The sequence below is a fragment of the Enhydra lutris genome, unplaced genomic scaffold (assembly GCF_002288905.1).
Source record: "Enhydra lutris kenyoni isolate GAN:26980312 unplaced genomic scaffold, ASM228890v2 scaffoldscaffold71, whole genome shotgun sequence".
In the NCBI taxonomy this organism is placed as follows: Eukaryota; Metazoa; Chordata; class Mammalia; order Carnivora; family Mustelidae; genus Enhydra; species Enhydra lutris.
The window spans coordinates 5584723-5605702 of NW_019154155.1; the positions used below are offsets into that span (position 1 = coordinate 5584723).

The 20980-nt window shown below is 35.0% G+C and overlaps 1 protein-coding gene across 4 annotated transcripts in view; it reads right to left on the reverse strand.

Annotated features, from left to right (window-relative positions):
- The window catches only part of LOC111159883 (intraflagellar transport 88), a 157716-nt gene that overhangs the window by 103312 nt on the left and 33424 nt on the right, over positions 1-20980 (reverse strand). For all 4 annotated transcript variants that reach the window (XM_022522538.1, XM_022522537.1, XM_022522536.1 and 1 more), the window contains 7 exons: positions 20153-20243; positions 17744-17848; positions 16373-16475; positions 14726-14840; positions 12619-12850; positions 11177-11247; positions 6269-6355 (listed from right to left, as the gene is read on the reverse strand). In XM_022522538.1, the coding sequence (XP_022378246.1) occupies positions 6269-6355; positions 11177-11247; positions 12619-12850; positions 14726-14840; positions 16373-16475; positions 17744-17848; positions 20153-20243 (804 nt within the window). The remainder of the gene's footprint in view (positions 1-6268; positions 6356-11176; positions 11248-12618; positions 12851-14725; positions 14841-16372; positions 16476-17743; positions 17849-20152; positions 20244-20980) is intronic.

Here is a 20980-nt window from a genome sequence, read left to right on the forward strand (position 1 = left end):
TTCTTCTTTCTGAACCTCTTTTTATCCCCTTTCTCCCCCTCACGATTAGGGATCTCTTCTGATTTGGCTAAAGCATATTTTCATGGGGTTGTTGCCACCCTTTCAGTATTTTACTTGCTCCTTCAGCTACTCTTATCTGGACAAAATGACAAGGTGGAAAAATTCACCACAAAAAAAAAGAACAAGAGGCAGTACCAAAGGCTAGGGACCTAATCAATACAGACATTGGTAATATGTCAGATCCAGAGTTCAGAATGACGATTCTCAAGGTTCTAGCCGAGCTCGAAAAAGGCATGGAAGATATTAGAGAAACCCTCTCGGGAGATATAAAAGCCCTTTCTGGAGAAATAAAAGAACTAAAATCTAACCAAGTTGAAATCAAAAAAGCTATTAATGAGGTGCAATCAAAAATGGAGGCTCTGACTGCTAGGATAAATGAGGCAGAAGAAAGAATTAGCAATATAGAAGACCAAATGACAGAGAATAAAGAAGCTGAGCAAAAGAGGGACAAACAGCTACTGGACCACGAGGGGAGAATTCGAGAGATAAGTGACACCATAAGACGAAACAACATTAGAATAATTGGGATTCCAGAAGAAGAGGAAACAGAGAGGGAAGCTGAAGGTATATTGGAGAGAATTATTGGAGAGAATTTCCCCAATATGGCAAAGGGAACAAGCATCAAAATCCAGGAGGTTCAGAGAACCCCCCTCAAAATCAATAAGAATAGGTCCACACCCCGTCACCTAATAGTAAAATTTACAAGTCTTAGTGACAAAGAGAAGATCCTGAAAGCAGCCCGGGAAAAGAAGTCTGTAACGTACAATGGTAAAAATATTAGATTGGCAGCAGACTTATCCACAGAGACCTGGCAGGCCAGAAAGAGCTGGCATGATATATTCAGAGTACTAAACGAGAAAAACATGCAGCCAAGAATACTATATCCAGCTAGGCTATCATTGAAAATAGAAGGAGAGATTAAAAGCTTCCAGGACAAACAAAAACTGAAAGAATTTGCAAATACCAAACCAGCTCTTCAGGAAATATTGAAAGGGGTCCTCTAAGCAAAGAGAGACCCTAAAAGTAGTAGATCAGAAAGGAACAGAGACAATATACAATAACAGTCACCTTACAGGCAATACAATGGCACTAAATTCATATCTCTCAATACTTACCCTGAATGTTAATGGGCTAAATGCCCCAATCAAAAGACACAGGGTATCAGAATGGATAAAAAAACAAAACCCATCTATATGTTGCCTACAAGAAACTCATCTTAAACCCGAAGACACCTCCAGATTTAAAGCGAGGGGGTGGAAAAGAATTTACCATGCTAATGGACATCAGAAAAAAGCAGGAGTGGCAATCCTTATATCAGATCAATTAGATTTTAAGACAAAGACTATAATTAGAGATGAGGAAGGACACTATATCATACTCAAAGGAACTGTCCAACAAGAAGATCTAACAATTTTAAATATCTATGCCCCTAACATGGGAGCAGCCAACTATATAAACCAATTAATAACAAAATCAAAGAAACACATTGACAATAATACAATAATACTAGGGGACTTTAACACTCCCCTCACTGAAATGGACAGATCATCCAAGCAAAAGATCAACAAGGAAATCAAGGCCTTAAATGACACGCTGGACCAGATGGACATCACAGATCTATTCAGAACATTTCATCCCAAAGCAACAGAATACACATTCTTCTCTAGTGCACATGGAACATTCTCCAGAATAGATCATATTCTCGGTCCTAAATCAGGTCTCAACCGTTATCAAAAGATTGGAATCATTCCCTGCGTATTTTCAGACCACAATGCTCTGAAGCTAGAACTCAATCACAAGAGGAAATTTGGAAAGAACCCAATTACATGGAGACTAAACAGCATCCTTCTAAAGAATGAATGGGTCAACCAGGAAATTAAAGAAGAGTTGAAAAAAATTCATGGAAACAAATGATAATGAAAACACAACGGTTCAAAATCTGTGGGACACAACAAAGGCAGTCCTGAGAGGAAAATATATAGCGGTACAAGCCTTTCTCAAGAAACAAGAAAGGTCTCAGGTACACAACCTAACCCTACACCTAAAAGAGCTAGAGAAAGAACAAGAAAGAAACCCTAAACCCAGCAGGAGAAGAGAAATCATAAAGATCAGAGCAGAAATCAATGAAATAGAAACCAAAAAAACAATAGAACAAATCAATGAAACTAGGAGCTGGTTCTTTGAAAGAATTAATAAGATCGATGAACCCCTGGCCAGACTTATCAAAAAGAAAAGAGAAAGGACCCAAATAAATAAAATCATGAATGAAAGAGGAGAGATCACAACGAACACCAAAGAAATACAGACAATTATAAGAACATACTATGAGCAACTCTACACCAACAAATTTGACAATCTGGAAGAAATGGATAAATTCCTAGAGATATATAAACTACCACAACTGAACCAGGAAGAAATAGAAAGCCTGAACAGACCCATAACCAGTAAGGAGATTGAAATAGTCATCAAAAATCTCCAAAGAAACAAAAGCCCAGGGCCAGATGGCTTCCCGGGGGAATTCTACCAAACATTTAAAGAAGAACTAATTCCTATTCTCCTGAAACTGTTCCAAAAAATAGAAATGGAAGGAAAACTTCCAAACTCATTTTATGAGGCCAGCATCACCTTGATCACAAAACCAGACAAGGATCCCATCAAAAAAGAGAACTACAGACCAATATCCTTGATGAATACAGATGCAAAAATTCTCACCAAAATACTAGCCAATAGGATTCAACAGTACATTAAAAGGATTATTCACCACGACCAAGTGGGATTTATTCTAGGGCTGCAAGGTTGGTTCAACATCCGCAAATCAATCGATGTGATACAACACATTAATAAAAGAAAGAACAAGAACCATATGATACTCTCCACAGATGCTGAAAAAGCATTTGACAAAGTACAGCATCCCTTCCTGATCAAAACTCTTCAAAGTGTAGGGATAGAGGGCACATACCTCAATATTATCAAAGCCATCTATGAAAAACCCACCGCAAATATCATTCTCAATGGAGAAAAACTGAAAGCTTTTCAGCTAAGGTCGGGAACATGGCAGGGATGTCCGTTATCACCACTGCTATTCAACATAGTACTAGAAGTCCTAGCCTCAGCAATCAGACAACAAAAGGAAATTAAAGGCATCCAAATTGGCAAAGAAGAAGTCAAACTATCACTCTTCGCAGATGATATGATACAATACGTGGAAAACCCAAAAGACTCCACTCCAAAACTGCTAGAACTTGTACAGGAATTCAGTAAAGTGTCAGGATATAAAATCAATGCACAGAAATCAGTTGCATTTCTCTACACCAACAACAAGACAGAAGAAAGAGAAATTAAGGAGTCAATCCCATTTACAATTGCACCCAAAACTATAAGATACCTAGGAATAAATCTAACCAAAGAGACTAAGAATCTATACACAGAAAACTATAAAGTACTCATGAAAGAAATTGAGGAAGACACAAAGAAATGGAAAAATGTTCCATGCTCCTGGATTGGAAGAATAAATATTGTGAAAATGTCTATGCTACCTAAAGCAATCTACACATTTAATGCAATTCCTATCAAAGTACCATCCATTTTTTTCAAAGAAATGGAACAAATAATCCTAAAATTTATATGGAACCAGAAAAGACCTCGAATAGCCAAAGCAATATTGAAAAAGAAAGCCAAAGTTCGTGGCATCACAATTCCGAACTTCAAGCTCTATTACAAAGCTGTCATCATCAAGACAGCATGGTACTGGCACAAAAACAGACACATAGATCAATGGAACAGAATAGAGAGCCCAGAAATAGACCCTCAACTCTATGGTCAACTAATCTTCGACAAAGCAGGAAAGAATATCCAATGGAAAAAAGACAGCCTCTTCAACAAATGGTGTTGGGAAAATTGGACAGCCACATGCAGAAAAATGAAATTGGATCATTTCCTTACACCACACACGAAAATAGACTCTAAATGGATGAAGGACCTCAATGTGAGAAAGGAATCCATCAAAATCCTTGAGGAGAACACAGGCAGCAACCTCTTCGACCTCAGCCGCAGCAACATCTTCCTAGGAACATCGCCAAAGGCAAGGGAAGCAAGGGCAAAAATGAACTATTGGGATTTCATCAAGATGAAAAGCTTTTGCACAGCAAAGGAAACAGTTAACAAGACCAAAAGACAACTGACAGAATGGGAGAAGATATTTGCAAATGACATATCGGATAAAGGGCTAGTGTCCAAAATCTATAAAGAACTTAGCAAACTCAACACCCAAAGAACAAATAATCCAATCAAGAAATGGGCAGAGGACATGAACAGACATTTCTGCAAAGAAGACATCCAGATGGCCAACAGACACATGAAAAAGTGCTCCACCTCACTCGGCATCAGGGAAATACAAATCAAAACCACAATGAGATACCACCTCACACCAGTCAGAATGGCTAAAATTAACAAGTCAGGAAATGACAGATGCTGGCGAGGATGCGGAGAAAGGGGAACCCTCCTACACTGTTGGTGGGAATGCAAGCTGGTGCAACCACTCTGGAAAACAGCATGGAGGTTCCTCAAAATGTTGAAAATAGAACTACCCTATGACCCAGCAATTGCACTGCTGGGTATTTACCCTAAAGATACAGACGTAGTGATCCGAAGGGGCACGTGCACCCGAATGTTTATAGCAGCAATGTCTACAATAGCCAAACTATGGAAAGAACCTAGATGTGCATCAACAGACGAATGGATAAAGAAGATGTGGTATATATACACAATGGAATACTATGCAGCCATCAAAAGAAATGAAATCTTGCCATTTGCGACGACGTGGATGGAACTAGAGGGTATCATACTTAGCGAAATAAGTCAATCGGAGAAAGACAACTATCATATGATCTCCCTGATATGAGGGAGAGGAGATGCAACATGGGGGGTTAAGGGGGTAGGAGAAGAGTAAATGAAACAAGATGGGATTGGGAGGGAGACAAACCAGAAGTGACTCTTAATCTCACAAAATTTATTGAGGGTTAATGGGGGGAGGGGGGTGGGGGGGGTGGGATTATGGACATTGGGGAGGGTATGTGCTATGGTGAGTGCTGTGAAGTGTGTAAACCTGGCGATTCACAGACCTGTACCCCTGGGGATAAATAGATATTATATGTTTATAAAAAAATAAAATTAAAAAAATAAATAAAAAAAAAAAAACAAAACATCACGGATCAACTGTGACGCCTCCAGTACAAATTAAACCAGGGAGACAATGTATTTCAAGGAATAGAATGGACTCCAAGGAATAAACAGAATAAGTAAGCATCTGAAAGATGGTAATAATATGCTAAAGAAAACAAGTTATGTCTAGCAAGAAGAAACATGAAAGGTACTTAGAAAATAAGATAACAAAACAAAACCCAAGCTCATAGCTACAGAGAATGGACTGTGTAATGGACGAGTGAAAGAAACAAAGAGAAGATAGTTAAATCTTCTGTACTTGGCTTTGTAACTATGTATATGTATCCTGGATTTTTAAAACTCTGTAAGGTACCATACAGAAGAGGTCATAGACTCAGTCTATGTTTGCTTGAAAGATCACAGAAAAAAGTTCCACGAGGGGCAATTTTGGGTTCAATACAAAGATGTTTCTAAGCCTTAAAGAGGTTCAGAAATAAGCTGAATAACAGAAGACTCCAAGCAGAAGTTAAATGGCCACCTATATGGGATGCTACAAAGGGGATTCCTGTACTGGGTCAAAGAAAACAAACTCACTACTCATCCAACAAATAATCTTTTTCCAACTCTAACAAAACTCCTAACTTCTATTTAGGAAGTACATTACATCAGGAGACAACAGCCCCTTTAGGTATGAGAGTTATTCCTCAGGGTAGAAAGTTTCAGTACTACTGACAAACTTCAGGTAGAAAAGGAAAAAAATGAGAAAAGGTACAGTAAAATGGAAGAGGATATAGGTTAGATTTGTACAGTGGAATTATGCATCCTTATATTGAATGGTAGCACACCTTACTATTTAAGAAATGACATAAGCAATAATAAAAATACAGTAGAACTTTCAGAATGCCTTATATTGATTTTACCACATATTATTTTCCTGATAAGTAGAAATCAATATTCATAATTACTTTTCTAATAAAAGTTTAAATCAATAAAAGTATAAATTATGAAAACATCATATCCATCCAGTTATACTGAATTTCTCTCTTACCAATCATAACCTACAGCAAAAGATGTTTCAATTACAGGAGCAATGAGTTTTGCGGCTGTCATGATGTATTTTTCTGCCATGGCTTTCCTATATCAAACAAACAAAAAAGTTTTATTGAGAGACTTGGTATAGAGAGTTTGGATTTTTTTTTAAAGTATAAACATTACCTATCAAAGCTAACATACCATGAAAGTCTACTAAATAGTGGACAGCTACACTAGAAATCTGTCCATAAGTCAGGTTGACAACCATGGCTAGGAAATGGGATTAGCAAGCCATAACTGCCTTCTGGATCAACAGCTGATCTTTCTTTTTCAGTGCAGGCTGACAAATAGAAGAAATACTGGATGAACATAATAAAAAAAAAACTGATATTAAAACAAAACAAAAATAACTGCTTAATACAAGATGAATAATACTGCTTTTTCCCCCCCTAAGAATTTATAGTTCTGAGCTCTTACAGTTAGGTCTACGATCCATTTTGAAATAATTTTTGTGTATGGTATGAGACAGACCCAACTTCATTCTTTTGCAGGAGGATATCCAATTTTCCCAGCAGCATTTGTTGAAAAGACTATCTTTTCTCCATCAAACTATCCTGGTGCTTTTATTAATTATAAATGTACAAGTTTATTTCTGGACCTTCAATCCCATTCCAATGATTTCTATGCCTATCTTTATGCTACTAACATACTTGATTTGTGTTTTGAAGTATGAGCCCTCCAATTTTGCTCTTCTTTTGGAGTATGAGCTTCCAATCTTGCTCTTCTTTTTCTTTTTTTTTTTAATTTAATTTAATTTTCAGTGTTCCAAAATTATTTATGCACCAGTGTTGTTTTGGCTACTTGAGATCCTTTAGATTTCCATATGAATTTTAGGATCAATTTGTCACTTTCTAAAAAAAACCAACGCTCAGATTTTGATATGGATTACACTGCATCTATAAAATAATTTGGGGAGCACTGTCATCTTAACATTAAGTACCTATCCATAAAAATGTGATGTCTTCCCATTTACTTAGCATATACTTCAGTAATGTTTTATACTTTTCAGAGTGTAAATTTTACACTTCACTTGGTAAACTTATTCTTAATTATTTTTATGCTACTGTAAATGTAATTACGAATTTCGTTTTGGCTAGTACATTGCTAGTATATATTTCTATAGTACTAATTCCTATATATCTTATATAGCTTGCTGAACTTGTTTATTAGTTACAATTGCTTTTTAGTGGATTCTGAAATTTATGTAGGATATTCCACATATAAGATCATGTAATTTGTAAACAGAGATAATTTTGCTTCTTCCTCTCCAACCTGGATGTCTCCTACTTCCTTTTTTGCCTAATTTCCATGGGTAGGACCCTGAGTGCAATGTTGAATTAGTGACAGGGAATATCCTTATATTGTTCCTGTTCTAAGGGGCTAATCATTCAGTTTTTCACCATTAAGTATGTCAACCTGGGCTTTTCATAAATGTCCTTATCAGATTGAGGAAGTTCCTTTCTATTGTTAGCCTGTTGAGGTGTTTTAGTTTGTTTCCATGAAAGCATATTGGATTTTGTGGAAAAAAAAATTCTTTATTGATATCCTCTATTATACTCATTGGTTTTTACAGAGTAAACCAATTTTGCATTCCCGGGATAAATCCCATTTGGTCATGGTACACAATTCCTTTTATATTTTGTTTGTATTTTTGGCTTACTAGTATTTTCTTTGGGATTTTTGCATCTATATTCATAAAATATTGACCTATTGTCTCCCCAACCCCCTTTTTTTTTTGTACTGTCTTTGTCTTGTTTTGGTATCAGGGGAATGCCAGCCTCATAAAATGAATATTTTCTGGAAGAAGTTGTGTAGAATTGATGCTAATTGTTTTTTAGGCATCTTTTAGATTTCTCTAGTAAAACCATGTGAGCCTGGAGATTTTTTTGGGGAGGGAGGAGGTTTAAAATTACAAATTAAATATTTATGGGGCTATTCAAATGATCTATTTCATATCAGGTGAGTTGTGGATACTTGTGTTTTTCAAGAAAGTGGTCCATTTTGTCTAAGTTGTCAACTTTGTGGGTGTAGGGTTGTTTGTAGTGTTCCATTATTATCCTTCTGATGTATACAGAGCCTGTAGAGATAGCTTCTGTTTTGTTCCTAATACTGGCAAGCTGTGATTTCTTTTTTGTCAGTTTTGCTGTAAGTTTATTAATTTTATTCATCTATTCAAAAAATCAGCTCTGTATTTTTCACTGATGTTTCTTTTTTTTTCAATGTCAATGATTTCTATTCTATATTTTTTCTTCCTTTGGTTGATTTTGCTTTTCTTTTTCTAGTTTATTAATTCAGGAGCTTAGGTTATTAGGACTTTCCCACTATCATTCTAATTACTTTCCCTTAAGTGTTATTTTTCATTGTCTCCTTTCAAGACTTTGTCTTTAATTTTCACAAGTTTAATCATGATGTATCTTCACATGGATTTCCTTGGGTTTATTCTCTTTGGTATTTATTCAGTTTCTTGTATTGTGTATTTATTTCTCTAGCTAAATTTGGGGAGTTACCAGCCATTATTTCTTTGTCCAATCTCCTTCTCCTAAGACATTGATGACAAAAATTGCAGATCTTTTGCTATAGTCCCAGATGTCACTTAGGCTCTGTTTATTTTTGTTTTTACTCTATCTTCTCTCTGTTGTTCAGATTGGGTAATTTCTATTTTCCATATTCTGGTTCACTGAATCTTTCCATATCTCCTTTATTCTCCCATTGAACCCATTCACCAATGTTCATAATCACTTGAAGCATTTTCATCATGGCTGATTTAAAATTTGTCGGATAATTCTGACATCTCTGTCGTGCCAATGTTGGCATCTACTGATTCGATTTTTCATTTGGTTTGAAATGAATCCTGGTTCTTGGTATGACGAGTATTCTTGATCAAAACTTGGGACATTTCTGCACTATAATACTCCAAATTTTTATTTAAATTTTCTGTTTCAGCTGGCTTTTTTGACATGATTCCAACAGGGGAAGAAGAGACACCATCTCATTATCATCAGATAATAGATGCCTAGGTTCCCAGTACGACTTTCTTTGACAACCAACATGGGGAGAAGTCCTTGTGTCTGCTGGGTAGGGCAGGAGTTCCTGCTTCTACCATGGTCCCTGCTGACACCACAGTGGGGTGGGCTTGTTACCACTGAATGATGATGAAAATTCTGACCCTCTATTATTTTCTCTGACACCAAAAGAGAGGGAGAGTTCCTCACACTGCCACATGAAGTGGAATTCCAGGCTCCTGTGTGCTGTCTGTTGACACCACAGAGTGGTGGGACTCATTAAGGGCCTATCAGATTAAAAGTCCTGGCTCCCTACTTGGACTTTTGGGGTATGGGTACCTCTTTATAGCCTTATCGGTGTAGAAAGCTAGGCTCTCACTTGACTTTTGCTGGCATGCATGGGAGTGGGGCTACAGTCTGTGTGTGTGTGTGTGTGTGTGTGTGTGTGTGTGTGTGTGTGTGTGGTATTTGTCTCAAAGTTTTCAGTCTTGCTAGCCTTCTTTGTCTCCCTTCCTTTTCCTTTGGCTAAAGAAAGCAGGCTTTTCTTGGGGCCTTTTTTTTTTTTTTTTTTAATACAACCATTGTCATTTTCTGATTGCCAGCTTCTTCAGCTCCAAGTTTGGGAAACATGACGGGAACTCACTGCCATGTTGTTCCTCAAGTCCTGAGCTCCCTTCCTAATCTGTCCTCTTCTCTTCACCTTTCTTGTATTTGTTTTATATATAACTTTCAGGGTTTTTATTTGTACTTAGTGGGAAGAACGGGAGAAAACTATGTCTACTCCATCTTCCCAGAAGTATTTTTAATATTAAACTTTCTAAAAATTAAGGGCCTTCTATACATATACTGGAATATTATTTAGCTTTAAAAAGGAAGGAAATCCTGTTACATGCCACAACATGGATGACCCTTGAGGACATTAGGATAAATGTAATAAGCCAGTCACAAATACTGTAATTCCATTTACATGAGGTAAATAAAGTCAATTCATAGCACAGAAAGTAGAATGGTGGTTTCCAGGTGTTGGGGCAGGGACTAGAGAGCTGTTCAATGGGTAAAATTGCAGTTTGAGAAGATACAGAGTTCTGGAGTTAAATAGGTGAGAGGGATTAAGAGTAAACTTATCATGATGAGCACTGACTAATGAACAGGATTGTACATCTGAAATTAATATAACCTTAATGACACTGGAATTAAAAATGAATAAATAGAATTAGTATATGACCTAACACTTACACACACACACACACACACACACACACACACACAGAGTTCTGAAGACTGGTTATAAAACAATGTTAATGCACATAACATTACCAAACCAAGAAGTCTTATGTACCATAATTAAGATGGCAAATTTTATGTTATGTGTTTTTAACCACAATTAAAATAATTAAGGGCCCTCTACCATGTGATATACTCCTAATACATATACAGTAAATATCAGAACTTTCAGACCATACTTGGCAGAGACTAGGTACCATATTGAAGGAAGGAAGAAATAAGCAAAATTTTGTCTTTGGGACATGAAATTTAATTGGGAAGGTGGGCAAAAATACATAAAAATATAATTTTTTAAATAAAAGTAATATAAGCAAATTTCTAATAGTACACCAAATGCAGAGAGAAAACAAATTACAAGAAAACAGTAAGAATTATTGAGTAAGAATAATTGGGGTCAGCCTGAGGACTATGATTATCTTGAAGGCAAAAAGAGAATCTAGTAATATATAGAAATGGTGAAACAATAGCCTTATTGGAGAAATATACTGAATATAACAAGTTTTGAGAGAAATAATCAGAATGTACATTCAATTCTTTTATAAAAATTAAATCTATATTGGTAAGGCACAAAATATTACCTTTCACGTTCCATTTGCCTTAGATGATCATTTTTTATAGCTTCAATCACTAAGTTAGTGTGTGGGTCATCCTGGGAAAATAAAATTGGAAAAAAAAAATGATCAATTCAGAAGTAAATACCAAGAACTTGGATTTCTAATCAACCTCACCACTAAGCAGTTACATAAAATGAAAAGTAAATTAATCTTTCTAAGCTATTTTCCCTTGCATAAAGCAGAACTTTTCTTCTCATTTCTGATTATCAATTATATTCTCCTTGAACAAACAGATTCTGAGCAACTGATAAAAGGTCAGACTGGATAGAATAGGACCAAGTACACAGAAGCTGTGTGACATTATAAGCTCTAAACTCAAATATAAATACTTTAATGATCATCAAATTCCTTAGTAATCAATATCTCTATTCTCTCCTAAGAATACAGATGATTTTTTGGTAAGATATTATTTTTTCTCAATATGAAAATAATATATAGTAGTTAATGTTTACTTAGCACTTACTATGTTCCAGGTACTCTTGTAAGCATTTTACATACCTCATTTAATCCTCACAACCCTATAAGGTAGGTTAGTATAATTAGTCTTGTATTCTGTATAAAGAAGCTGAGGCATAAAAAGAGTAAGTTCTGAGTGATGGAGCCAACCACTATGTTGTAATACCTTTATAATCTATTAAGAAAATACGTTAAGTTCAATTTATGAAATTGCCATTATTATACCATTTTTATCTATAAATACAGGCATTTTCATATAGTTTGGCTTAATATAAAATAACATAGCAGCATACCAATACTTTATATGTAAAAACCTGAAAAATATTTTTAAAATATTAAGAAAAATTATCTCACTGTCTAGAAACTATTTCTATTTTACTGTATTTCCTTCCAGTTTATGTCCATATATGGGTATGTGTATTTCTTTCTTTTTTTCCTTGGTTTTTCACTTAACATTGTATAGTATTTCCTCCTCAGGTCTCTGAAAATATGACTTTTGTATTTTGCAGCATTCTATGTGTAAGGATAAGGACTTCTTTTCATTTTTGATCTACTTAGTACACACAGTTTTAGTTTCCTCTGTTCAACAATGACTGAAAAAAAAAAACAGTTTAAAAAAAGGCTTTAGTGGTTCCTTTATCAAGATATTATTCTTAAAGAATGGCATGTAATCTTATATTTTGTAAGATTTTCTCTTTTTTCACTAAAATTGTAAAGTCATTCTTCAATCATAGTCTCTAGCCCTATTTCAACAGAATCCCACTGTCAACCTAATTTAAATAGCAAATAAAACTGGTAAAAGCACATTAATTAAATTTAATTCATTAAAACATATGAATATAGGGCTAGAAGAAACCTAAAAGGTCACCCATTCCAACTTCTTCATTTCTAGAAACAGAAAAGCACAGATAACTGGTAGCTGGCTACACAGCAGTCTTCTTCATACTCACACTTGGTGAAATATATTTATCATCTTCATCAATTTCTAATGGAACAGCAATCAATTTTTGGAATGCCTTCTTCATTTTGTCTCGATCTCCAACAGCAAAGTAACTAAGAATTAGGTTGAAGCCTGCCTTCAGATTTGGTGCCATACTCATGATGTGCTCAAATGAATTAATGGCATCTGAATACTGACCAGTTTTTATAAATGTAACACCAATGTTCTGCATGATTTTAATCCTAAAGAAATACAAACATAGATAAGCTTTAAAAGTCTCAATTCTTTAGTATGGTAGTAAAGACATTCCACAGATAGGTTCTTTCTTTCCTTTCTCATTTTTTATTGCTTTGTTAAAGCTTTATTGAGGTTTAACTTACATATCATAAAATTCACTTGTTTTTAGTATACAATTCAGTGAGCACTGCTAATATCTACACAGCTGTGAAACTATAACCACATTCCTATTTTAAGTCACCTCCATTACCCTAAAAAGAAAATCTGTGCCCATTAGCAGTCACTCCCCATTCTCATCTCCTGCCCTACACAATCATTAACCTACTTTCTGTCTCTCTAGATTTGTTTCTTCTAGACATTGCATAAAAATAGTCATATATAATATTTTATATCTAGTTCTTTCAATTAGCATAATCTTTTGAGGGGTCCTCCATACTACAGCATATATCAGTACTCTATTCCTTTTATATTTCCAAATAGTATTCCACAGTATGAATATACCATATTTTATTTATTCATTGCTTATTTGACAGACATTGGATTGTTTCCACTTTGGGGCTATTACAAATAATGCTATGAACATTCACACACAATCCTTTGTGATAGCATGTTTTAATTTCTCTGGGGTATATACCTGAGAGTGGAATTGCTGGCCCACTGGTAAATTTGTGTTTAACTTTTTAAAAAACTGCCATATTATTTTCCAAACTGGCTGTACCATTTCATATGCCCAGGGTATGAGGTTTCCAATTTTTCTACATGCTCTTCAATAATTATTTTCAGTCATTTGATTATAGCCATTATAATAGATGTGATCCCATCTTATTTCTAACCACTCCTCAACATAACACTGTTTCAACTAAATTCATCTATTCATAATTCTCTAATCAGATCACAAATACTGTTATTTCTTTGGCTCATCCCAATTTTCCCTTTGTCTGGAACATAACCCTTTCTGCCTTCATCATGTAGGTAACCTATTGCAAGTACACCTCCTTCATAAAGCCTTTCTTGACCATTCTTGTTCTTAAAAATCAGTCCCTCAATTTAGTTACTATAGCACCTCTTGATTACTGGTAATTAAACACCTGACATAAACTATCTAATAATATTATCTTTTTCTACAGTGCTCAAAGTTTTGGACTTATCTGAGTTAAAAGTGCCTAAGAGCATTGTGTCCTAGAAGCTAGATATTTCCCAATAATAATGATATATTATTAAAAAACAAATAATCACTAAAGGTGGCATTCACAAATAAACTAGCTTTCACAGAGGATTATACTAAGCCCAAGGAAAATTATAATCAGTAAATATCCTGGAAATCATCTATGGTATCAAGGTCACCACAAGACCATAAGGTAATTTGCTGTTTCTGCTCCTGAAATATTGTATGAATAGAAAATATTCCAGCTTCCTCCTCCTCTCCCCTCTTCTAAGATTCAAATGCAATCCCTTCCTAAACTATTTCATTCTCAATCTACAGCAAGAATATAAGGTGGTCTTAATTTCTAGCCCATAGGAATTAAGGTATTCTGTAGTCTGTTATGTTCTAGAGGACTGCTATTTTGATTTTATGTTGGCAGTAACTTATATTTGCCATTAATAGCCTGCTAGGTTATCCCTTATACAGGTCAATTAGTTTTGTCTTATTTTAATTGATTACATATTTTGTCTCTAACCTTTAACTAGTCATTATATAAATGTTTGTAAGTAGTCAATAGGGGAACACACCAAAATGCTACTGATACAACATAAATCTAAACACCTAACATGTACAAACACCTAAAAACATTCAACCCACTGGTGACATGTCAGAAGAGTTATCTTGTTTCTGAAAAACAACACTTAAATTTCACCAAGTTATCCCTATGTAAACTTACCTCATTTCTTTATGGACGCTTGGAATTTGATCTAGTGCCATTCGGTAGAATTTAATGGCTTTGGAATAATTTCTTTGCTTTAAATAAATATTGCCCATATTCACTTTCAATCTTCCTAATAAAAAAAATAATGAATATATAATATTCTGTTTTCTTCACTTCTTCTGTATTTTAAATGTCCTTACTTCATATTCTTTGACGCTTTTCTCAAGTTAGGAAGCTTCAGACACTACCTAAAATTCTCACTTTTAAAGAGTTATACTATTTTCATGTATCTACACACTAATCTCCCATAAGGAAATGGAACTAAAGACAGATGGAAATATGAAGCCTGAAGATATGGCTAGAAAACAAGTGATTTACATTATAAAACTGGAATTGTGCTTTTCTAAAAAAAAAAAATGGGTTTAAAAATTAGATTCAATAATGCTACACACATTTTAATATATTAAAGAAAATGAAATTCTGATAAACTTTAATACTACTACCAAAAAATTACACAATATAAATGATATAAACTGTAGTCTCTTGGGAATACATTTATAAGGAAAAGCAATTTTTTATTTTTATTTATTTATTTATTTATTATTTTTTTTAAAGATTTTATTTATTTATTTGACAGAGAGATCACAAGCAGGCAGAGAGGCAGGCAGAGAGAGAGGAGGAAGCAGGCTCCCCTAGAGAGCAGAGAGCCCGATGCGGGGCTCGATCCCAGGACTCTGAGATCATGACCTGAGCCGAAGGCAGCGGCTTAACCCACTGAGCCACCCAGGCGCCCCTATTTATTTTTTTTAAGATTTTATATATTTTTTTGACACACAGAGAGAGAAATCACAAGTAGTCAGAGAGGCAGGCAGAGAGAGAGGGTGAAGCAGGCTCTCCGATGAGCAGAGAGCCCGATGTGGGACTCGATCCCAGGACCCTGAGATCATGACCGGAGCTGAAGGCAGAGGCTTAACCCAGTGAGCCACCAAGGCGCCCGGAAAAGCAATTTTTTAAAAGATTTTATTTACTTGAGAGAGAGAGTGGATGAGCAAGAGAGAGCATGAAAGAGGGGGAGGGGCACAGGAAAAGAGAGAAGCAGATTCCCCACTTGAACAGGGAGTCCTAAACCAGGCTCAATCCCAGGACCCTGGGATCATGACCTGAGCCAAAGGTAGCTGCTTAACCAATTGAGCCACCCACGAACCCTTTGCGAAAGCATGTTTGATGGGATTGCAATGGTTCATTCTACTTGTGATGACAGAATATAATTTTTGTATACTGTTAGGCAATATACCTTATACCAAACAAACAATACATTTTTTGTTTACTGTTAGGCAATATACCTCACACCAACAAATGTTTATTCATTTGTATTTATGTGGGTTTTTATATAAACAGTCTCTTTAAGCAGGACACTTCCATATATACACAAATTTGTTTAGACCATAGATTATTTTAAGAAAACAAGGGGAAAAGTAAATTAACACTACAAAACTACTATACTCAGTCTGCCTGGCTGGCTCAGTTAGAAAAGCATGCAACTCTTGATCTTGGGATCATGAGTTTGAGACCCACACTGGTTGTACAGATTACTTAAATACATAAACTTTAGAAAAAAAAAAAGAATTATACTTACTGGGAAAATTGACTACATATACCCACCTGCATTGCTAAACATCTTATTTTTCACTATAACTTGATATGTGTTTAGTGCTTCAGCATACATTTCATTAGCTGAATATTGACTAGCCAAGTTGAAAAGAACCTAAGGAATAAACATTGCAAAAACACATGTAATGACCATTATAGGCCCCTTTTATCTATACTCTTTTCAGAGATTAAGATTCTATAACAAAGCTAGATGCCTTTCTCAAGATACCCAGCCAACTAGGAAGTGAAGCATGCACAGAAATATCTTGCATTCAAAATGAACCTGAACATTGAGACAAGTATAGCTATCCTCTATACGGCACCTTAATTTCATAAGTATTCTTTCTAATTTAGGTGGTATTTGCCATCCATTAATCTCAGAAAGACATACAAAGAATAAACTTATATTGTTAATGTTGCTGGTAATAAAAGGAGAAAGTAAGATAGTGGGTCAAATTTTCTTTGTAAATAAAAATTAAACATTATGTGGAAATAATTTAAGGATTCATTTGTGTACTTCTTTACATGCAAAACTGTAAAAAGTATTTCTCTGTATGCAACATTATAATTTAAGTCACTAAGTTATAGAAATTTACCTTCCTACAGATAAAAAAAAAGATCACTAGAAATTATTCCCTAAAGATTCTATGGAATTTAAAGATACTAGCTACTGGCGATTCACAGACCTGTACCCCTGGGGATAAAAATATATGTTTAAAAAAATAAAATTTAAATTAAAAAAAAAAAAGATACTAGCTACTAAGAATAAACATCTAAAATTCCTATTCAAAGTTTCAAATGCCCTTTTTCCCCATTTGTATGGCAGATGAACACTTTTCCCACTAAAAATACACCCTTTTTAAAACACCGGTATAAACATCTAGTGTCTTTTTAGAATTAAAAAAAAGTTCTGTAAGAAATTAGCTTTTGTTTTTTTTTCACTACCCTCACAGAACATTGTATTATTTACCTAGGTGGAAGTTCTTAAAAATCACAGACAAAAAGTCCACATTAGAATTTCATTAAAGTAACCACACTAAAAACAGAGCATAAATATTAGCAATCTTCCAGAAATAGTCATTGGGTGGTGGGTTTGCGGGTATTTCCCAAGTTATTAAAAACTAATGAACTAAATAAAAAAAGTCTCTGCACAGAACAAAGAGTGCCTCATGAACTTCATAAAGACGTCTATTAATTGAATTCTGAGCACCTAAGGTCCAATAAGATTTATAATAGCTAACTGAATTTAAATAAGAATAAAATAAAGTCTTCGTAAAAATTAAAAAAAAAACAGAAAATAAGAAAAAAGAAAAAAGAAAAAAAGTTTCAGAATCTACAAATCCTAGCCAAAATAATTTTACTCAACAGGTATTTTATACTTACTGAGTATGTTAAATCCAAATTGATATTTTCTGGAGTTGTAACTTGTTCTCGTTGTCTCACCAAGACTCTCTCTTTTCTTCCTGCATCTTTTGCCTTTTCTAAGGCCTGAAATCAAGTTCTTACTTTGTAAATTCCTTTAAGCATTCATTATGAGCATTTTATGCTTTTTTTTTTTTTTTTGACAGACAGAGATTACAAGTAGGCAGAGAGGCAGGCAGAGAGAGAGGAGGAAGCAGGCTCCCTGCTGAGCAGAGAGCCCGATGTGGGGCTCGATCCCAGGACCCTGAGATCATGACCTGAGCCGAAGGCAGCGGCTTAACCCACTGAGCCACCCAGGTGCCCCGAGCATTTTATGCTTTTGAAAGATATTTGCATGTGAGGCTTGGTTGGATTCCTTATACTTCCTTGGATTCCCAGTATGCCCTCCTATACTCTTACAATAAACTCCCCTTGAAAACAAAAGAACCCAGAGTATTTGTTTAAAGTGGAACTTACCATCATAAAATTGTCACATGTTCTCCCCACTGCTCCCCAGAAAGAGGAAGTATGAGTGATAAAATGGAGAGTATATTAGCCCCAATCAAGTTTCTTTATCACCATACCTGCTATCACCATTTAGATTTGACTCTACGTATTTTCTTCTTTTTTCCATCCAATTCTGAATCTTTGGGTATATTAATTCCAACTTATATGATAAAAATTTAGATGGATTTGTTTGGTTTCTGGGATGCTCAAAACACAGAAAAATCAAAGGATAACTGCTATCTAATATTACAACAAATGCTTATTACTTAGTTTGGCTCCTATATCCCACTCAGAATGCCAAGACCCTTTTCCTGATTTCCACCAAGAGACTAACTACAGGCAGTTTAATTTAACATAGGATTTTTTTTTTTTTAGAGCTAGATAAAAAAAGCACCATTTCTGTAAGCAATAAAAGTAGCTTTAATACTGAACAATTCTAATGGTATTCATTAATGTGATAACTAAGTCTTAGAAAGTACACTTATATGGTATGACAAAGTAATGAGGACAAAGCAAATAAAGAAAAAATATTTAATTAATTTATTAAGATTCTATTTATTTATTTATTTATTTGAGAGAACGAAAGATCACAGAGGGAGAGGGAGAAGCAGACTTGCCACTGAGTGGAGAGCCCTATGCAGGGCTCAATACCAGAACCCTGAGATCATGACCTGAGCTGAAAGCAGACGCTTAACCTACTGAGCCACCCAGGTGCCCCAAAAATATTTAATTAAAAAAAGAAAAGCAGAGGGATGCCTGAATGGCTCAGATGGTTAAGTGTCTGCTCGGGTCATGATCTTGGGGTCCAGAATGGAGTCCCGCAAAGGGCACCTTGCTCAGCAGCGAGCCTGTTTCTCCTTCTTCCTGCCACTCCTCCTCCTTATGCTCGCTCTCTCTCTCTCTCTCTCTCTCTGACAAATAAATTAATAAAATCTTTTTTAAAAAAAGGCATGAAAAACCAGAGTTGGGGTACCAAAAAGCAAACTATGATTTTGCAGTTTACTTAGGAAAGAGTATTTTAGGGTAGTGAGGCTTAAATAAGAAAGCAACACTTAGTACTGCATGTGGACCATGGTAGCTATGCCTTTCAGCAGGCTTTGCGTCTAATTCAATAGGTGGCCACCAAGCCTGCAAAAATTAATCAACCGTTTCACCAGAATTTGTTTTCCTATTGTATTGACCAATGTCAAAAAATTACAAAATCAGTTAACTGTTTTGACCTGAGAGTTTTTATGAAGCAGCTGCCTATTGTTTTCAAAAAATTGCTTTAGTGAAAACTCTAAGGCCTGTCAACAGCAAAAAACAAACAAACAAACAAACAACCCATGTGCATCTATTTAGGTATCCCTTACTTTTTGAAAGTTCATAAAACGCCACTCTGCTTTAACAAAAGACCTACATTAGCACCTGTTTTTTGCTAACACAAAGAAATATGAAGAAAATTTCTGCTTTTACAAAAAAAAAAAAAAAAGGCAATAAGTGAAATAGTGTGCAACCTCTGTTTTGTAGCAAACCCTTCGAGAGGCAGTGCACATCTCCAGTAGTGAGAGCAGCCTCACCACACTCAGCATCTCAGCATCAAGCCATCAGAGCTCTGGACTGCCTGTGAGCATCTGTGCTTTATTTTGATTTTCTTTGTGCATCCACTAGCAAGATGTGTCCCGAGACATCAGAAAAGCTTGAGAGAGGTTAGTTTTGGGGTCTAGGAATGCTCAAAGATTTTTCAATATAAATTCATGGTAATTGTTTGATGCTATTTGCTTATGAAAGATTTTGCTCTACTTCTGGATAGCAGGGACAACCTGTACATTTGCTTTTTATTTGTGCACATACATATGACATATATACTTCACCATCTTGAATCCTAGAAGTTTATGAACTTACCAATTTTAAGTCTCCACAGCTGTTGGCAATACAGCTTTCTTCTACCAATTCATTTACTTTCTTCTCTAATTGTCTAATCTTTTCTTCTGGACTATTAAAGAAAAAGCAAAGGTACTGATTCATTCAAGCACAAATAATACATATTAAAATTTAATTTACCTGTAATATTGTCCATTATGTGCTTTTATAGGAATAGGTTACAGATAAGACAAATGTATAAATGGCATTAAAGAGCAAATGCAGTACTGTTTTTAAAATAATTATATAATTAATAGTAAAAATAACATCTTTGGTTAATAAAACTAAATAATTACTTGGCACAAGTGTAATTTAATACTGAGCCAAATGCTTTACCCTAATTATGTCATTTAATTCTCCTAGTAACATCTGATATAAGTACTACTGTTATCATTTTACTGATAGAGAAACTGGTTTAGAAGGTTAATTTTTAAGCCCAAGATCACAAAGCCAGTTAAGTTATAGTGCCAGGATTTAAACCTAAGTAAGGTAATTCAAGGACCCGTGTTATTACATTATCATCCCCAAAAGAAAGCAGATCCTTTCTTAGAGCCTATGACAAATGAAAACTTTACTTTATGGTGAAGAAAACTGAAGACCCTATAAAAGGGATGAAAATTATTATTACTTAATATGAGATGGGTACTCTAGAGAGTATTTCCAACAATGTGAAGAAGTTAAAAAATCCTGATTCAATTAGTGGCAAACACAGTACTCCCAAATCAGTCACATTTCAAAAATAACATTAATGTCATTTTGCTACCACTTTCTTCCAGCAAAGTATCACAATGGTCTGAATGTACATCAATG